The sequence below is a fragment of the Panthera tigris genome, chromosome E3 (genome assembly GCF_018350195.1).
Source record: "Panthera tigris isolate Pti1 chromosome E3, P.tigris_Pti1_mat1.1, whole genome shotgun sequence".
NCBI classification, from domain to species: domain Eukaryota; kingdom Metazoa; phylum Chordata; class Mammalia; order Carnivora; family Felidae; genus Panthera; species Panthera tigris.
The window spans coordinates 9,039,866-9,045,391 of record NC_056675.1 but is presented as its reverse complement, the minus strand read 5'-3'; the positions used below and the strand labels follow the sequence as shown (position 1 = coordinate 9,045,391).

Sequence of the window (5,526 nt, the reverse complement as noted above, 5' to 3'; positions counted from 1 at the left end):
CCTCTGGGGTCTTGTGATGGGGGTCGGTGGAGGGAGTGGGCCTGGGGACTCCAGTGGCTCTTGTGGGTGGCCAAGGACTGGGGCCACCAGCATAGCCTTTGTGTATCCCTTCTGTCTCCCACCCCCAAATCCCGGGGGGATTCCCTCCTTCCCCACAACTGTTGTCCCCACCACACCCCTGGGTCCCACGGCTCCATCCCCCACAGGCTCCAGAGCCTGACTTGTCTCCCCTTCCCTTCCTGGCATAGGGGGTGCTGAGGCTGCGCCCCCCAGCAGCGTCTGTTCTCTGGCTGCTTCCTTAGGGCCTCACACAAGTCTGCACACCTGTTGAATCTCCTTGGGTTTCAAGAACCTTGTGGTCAGGGACTATGGACCCCAGGGTCTGCTGTGCCCTAATGCAGAGTGAAGGGGAAAGAGGTGTGCACTTAAGGGGCTGCCACAAGTAGAAGCCCAGGCTTTAACCGCATACACGCGGCCCCGTAGTGTCACCCACCACCCTGTCCTCCAAAAGGGTCCTGGGGTGGGGTGGCTGCTGCAGCCCAAAGGAGGTTACAACAAAGTGCCTGGCCATGTACCCCCGCACCCTCAGGGTCTCTCAGGCAGGGAATGAGGTCCCGTTTGGGTGAAAACGACATCCCCTTTTCCCCTCACCCCCGCCCAGAACAGTTAAGTAGCAATCCCTCGTCCAAACTTTCCCAGGATGGCCCAGAAGGGCGGGTTACAGCCTCAGGGCATCGTCACCCTCCTTGCCTTCCATTCCTCCCTACCTACTTAGCCTGGTGTGGCCTGGCTTGCAGGCCGGTGCCTCCACTTCCTCACCCCAGGGGCCCAAAGCTCCAGGAGGAAACAGCCCCTCCCAGGAAGTGGTGTGGAAGCTCCGGGTTTCCTTGGGGGCTCCTCCGCTGCTGAGGCTTCGGTAGCTTATGGGAGACCCAGGCCCTTGGTTCAGCCAGCTCAGGCAGGGCCTTTAAACAGTAGTAGGGGCGCCTGGGTGGCTCAGTTAAACCTCCGACCTTTAAGTTTCCGACTTTGGCTAGGGTCATGAGCTCCGGTCTCCTGAGTTCAAGCCCCACGTGGGGCCCTCTGCTGTCAGCACAGAGCCACTTTGAATCCTGTCCCCCTACCCCTCTCTCAAAAATAAACATTAAAAAAAAAAAAAAAAGATTAAATTGGCTTTGGGATAAAACCAAAAACCCCTAAACCGTAGTCTGCCGAATACCAACCAATCAAAACGGACTCCTACACTTGCCCCTCCAAGCTCTTCTCTCCCCCTTGGATACACCTGTCCCCAGCCCTTACCCGCTGTCTGGCTAACAAGAAGCTCATCAGGCCACAGGCCCCCTTGGCCAGCCAGGGACGGCACAGCCGGGGGCCCGTGGCAGGCGGCCTTGGCGTGGGCTTCACAACCCACTGGCCCGGGGACCGGGAGCCCGTGAGGCGTCTTCCGCCCCCCGCCGGCCACAGCTGACCACTGCGCCCTGGCTCCACCCTCCGTTCGAGGGCCTCGCTGGGTACTCCGAGGGCACATCTCCAAAGAAGGATCAAGGGGCACGGGGAAGCGGAGAGGGGCACAGTGCCGCTTAGCCCGGTGAGGCCCTCTCAGCACCAGCAGAGCAGCTCCCAGCACCGCGAGTGGGGGCCGAAGCGCGCCCACAGGGGAACGAGCACACGGAGGCGACTCCGGGTTTACGCATGCGCAGAACCTCCAGCCCCCCCCCCCACCCCCGCCTTCGGTCCCACGGGCTTTTCTCGTGCCTGCGGTACATCCTCCGGGCCGATAGGGGGCAATCAGCCGGTCTTCACACGGGTTCGACCTGGCCGGAGTAACCCGGAAGCAGCCTCTAACCCGGAAGAGGTGGTGTTGTAGGATTCTGCCGGCGCTGGTGGTGGCGGCTGCGACGCTAAGATGAACGCCCCTCCCGCCTTCGAGTCGTTCTTGCTCTTCGAGGGCGAGAAGAAGTAAGTGGAGGCGGGGCGGGCCGGGGGTCGCGGGCAGAGTCTGGGGCTCCTCCGGCTCGTCCACTGCCGGGAGGACGGAAGCCCCTTTTACTGGGCGTCCCGTCCGCTTCGCCCTGCGTACGCCAAACTTGAGACTGCCCTGCCGAGCGGTGGTGAATGTCTCCATTCTGCAGAGGAGGAAACCGAGGCTCAGAGAGGCTGAGTAACTGCCCCGGCACACAGGAAGTGGCGGTCTGTATCGGAACTCAGAGTACCTGATGCCAGAGTGCTTTTCCTCTGGGATCCGACAGCCTCCACATTTCTCTTCCTGGCCGCCGCTTTCATCCTCCTGATGCAGCCAGAGTGATGACTCCTAGGCTCTAGTCCGATCTTCACTCGCCCGTGGGGAACCCTGGGTGACCCCTTGCCTGCAGGGGGAAGGAGAAGGGTGTCTCGTGGTCTCAGACTGGACTTGGCTCCTGGATCCCCCACTTAACGTCTCCATACCTTTGGGCAAGTGACTTAATCTGCTTGAAGCCTCCTCTGGAAAATGGGCTTCTTGCTGTATTCAATCACAGGATTTTCTCTTAGGGGAGCTTAACGAGGTAATTTACGGAAAGCCAATTAAGCATCGGCTTTTCCTTCTCTTAACAGCCTGGCATGCAGGGAGGGCTCTGTGGTCTAGCCCTTACCAGCCACTTAGTCTCCCTTGGGAGCAAGGTTTGTCGACTGGGGCCCATTTTGCCCCCCAGGGGGGCTTTGGCAGTGTCTGCATTTTTCATTGTCATGAAGGGGGTGCTCCTGGCAGTTAGTGAGTAGGGACCAGGGATACCGGTCGTGTCCTGCGGTGTACAAGACAGCCCCCGACAAAAACGAACTATCCGCCCTTAAATGCCAGTGGTGCCAAGGTGGAGGAACTCTGCTTTAGGAACAAGGAACAGTCCAGAGTAGGCGAGGGTCCCGGCAGAATCAGGGCGTAGCCACCGTGCGCTCTGAGTCAGAGGTCTTTATGGTTGAAGAGATTGAGGAAGGCTTCCAGGAGGAGGTAGGACTTGAGCCAGCGTTGAAGGGCAGGGTTTAGACTTGGGGGAGGAGAGACCCTGTTCCCCATCAGTTGCTCTCGTCTCTTCCTAGGATTACCATTAACAAGGACACCAAGGTACCCAATGCCTGTTTGTTCACCATCAACAAAGAAGACCACACGCTAGGAAACATCATTAAATCGTAAGTTCCAAGTCAAAGGCTCTTGGGCAGTGTTTAGGGGGCTCTCTGAGGCAGAGCAGAAATTCCAGATTTCCTGGTCTTTCTGAGCTACTGGAAGATCTGGGTGCTTGTTCTGGCAGCTCACACGTAAACGTGCATTTTCTGCAGAAGGACACTGACCCGTGTCGGTTCACGTAGCCATGTTTCTGTGTTGGCTCGTCTAGCTGAGGAAAGGAAGCGAACGTGCAGTGAGCCAGAGGAAAGCAGACCTACTTGTGTTTTGGGGCTGGGCACGGAGCAGCAGTCAGGATTAGTGCCCCCCCACCCCGGCCACCGCGGTTTGTCACGGTGACCTCAGTAACACCTGGCATGCAAAGATAACACGTGCCAGAGACTGTAACGTACAGAGTAAAGGAAAGAGGTGGGAGAGAGGCTGTGGTGATCTGGCGCCCCTGTGGACAGAGCGCGGATATCGGTTGGTGGGTGTTTGTTTACGCCAGTGAGATCCCGGCCAGGTGCGATTGCTGTTCTGGCCCAAGGATTTGTTTCACTGCTGAAAAACACTATCGGTGAGGCCGGGTCTTTCCAAGGTTTGAGGCCGTGGGCAGGAGCCTGCCCGGTCTCCCGGCTGAAAGGAGGAGGTGGACTTGGCCGCCTGTCTTCTCTCTGGCCGAGTCCTGCCCTGAGCCGGGTGGTGGTGCTCAGGCCCTCCTGGGGCCTCGCCGCTCCCGTGCAAGGCGAGGCACGTCCCCCGGGCTTCAGTTCACTTCGCCACAGCCTTGCAGAACGGGGCCCTCTGTGTGTGGGCAGCAGCTGCCAGCCCGTGTTGCCCAGAGGACTTCGATTTCTCCCCCTGCTGCCTTTACTGCTCTCATCGGGCTGGAAGCCGGGCTTTGTATTTTGTGTTCTGGTTTACTGAATCCTGGCTGCCTAGGGAGGGCTCTTTTGACTTCCCCTGAGGGAAGTTTTCTGGAAATCCTGCTTACCACGTGGAATTCCCACAGAGGTGTTTATGAGAGGCTTCCCCATGTGGTCTATCTTCGAAGCGTTTTCTTTCAGGATTTTTTTGGGGAAATCAAGAGCAGGGAGCCACCTGGGGTCAGCCCCCGGCTGTATTTGCTTATAGGTTTCAACCCAATGGGAAGATTCCTTGGTTATAGGTCTGGTAATCCCCAGGGGTGCTAGGCTCAGCCTCCCTGCGTCACACTGGCCATCTGTGTGTCCCAGACAGCTGCTGAAGGACCCCCAGGTGCTGTTTGCGGGCTACAAAGTCCCCCACCCCTTGGAGCACAAGATCATCATTCGGGTGCAGACCACACCGGACTACAGCCCCCAGGAGGCCTTCACCAATGCCATCACAGACCTCATCAGCGAGCTCTCGCTGCTGGAAGAGCGATTCCGGGTGAGGAGCCAGCTGTGCAGGGGAGCGGGGATGTTCTTGTGCCCACATCCGGCGCAACCACTGGGGGCAGGTGGTGACAGAGCAGGGATGTGACTATAGTCTCGAGCAAGTGCGGACTAAGGGGTTATGGGGTTGAGGTCTGGAGCCTGCTGTCTGCATGCATGGGTGGGACCTTACTGAGGGCTCCAGGCTTTCCTTGGGTGTTCTTATGGCCCCTCCCCCAAGTCTTCTCTGTGGTGCCGGCTACTCTGGTTTGTAAGGCCTGGCTGCTTCCAGGGCATTTCTGGAGGGGGCAGCTCATCCTGGGGTGGGGGTCCCATAGTTAGGGGGGATGGCCACACCTGTCCCTGCAGGGGGGGGCTCAAAGTCTAGACCCAAGATAGAGCGGGAAAGATCCACAGCTTGTCAGATTTTAACATCTGTGTCATCTGCACAGATGGGGTGGGGCCGCTGCTGACTGCCCGGCTCCCAGGAGGGGCCAGGGTGGCAGTTCCCTGGCAGACCTCTGTCAGGGACCCTGGGGTTGTGTTCCCGGCACCCAGCCCCGGGCCTCTCCGGCTAAGTGCGCTGCTGCCCCTCTCTGCTCAGGTGGCCATCAAAGACAAGCAAGAAGGCATCGAATAGAAAGCTGGAGGGGTCTTGCTTGGCACCTGCACTGGAACCTTCTCCAGGCCCCAAGTAGAGAGCTGCTTCCCCAGCTTCGGGGACATCCTGGTGAGCCCCTCCCTCCAGAGCCAATGTGTATGTACATAGAGTCTGTTTTACCTTCCAAATAAAAGTGTGGCAGGAAGAGACCTGGATGTGGGCTAAAGCAAGGTGACCACACAGCACGTGGGTTGCGAGGCTCCACGGAGGTAGACTCTTGCACGGTTACTCTGGGGCTGTATTTCAGAGTGGAAGACTCAGTTTTGTCTGAGAAGGTGGCGCGATCCCTCATTCTAGACCAACAACTGCAAAGCTGGGGGGCGGCCAGGGAGGCAGTG

General features: G+C 58.7%; 1 protein-coding gene across 1 annotated transcript; it reads left to right on the top strand.

The window, feature by feature from the left end:
* The first annotated feature begins 1,840 nt into the window (after positions 1 to 1,840).
* On the top strand, positions 1,841 to 5,337 carry POLR2J (RNA polymerase II subunit J). Its single transcript, XM_042971017.1, has 4 exons — positions 1,841 to 1,959; positions 3,073 to 3,162; positions 4,369 to 4,543; positions 5,132 to 5,337. The coding sequence occupies exons 1-4, from the start codon at positions 1,907 to 1,909 to the stop codon at positions 5,165 to 5,167; spliced, it is 354 nt and encodes a 117-aa protein (XP_042826951.1). The 5' UTR covers positions 1,841 to 1,906; the 3' UTR covers positions 5,168 to 5,337.
* Positions 5,338 to 5,526: the final 189 nt, after the last annotated feature.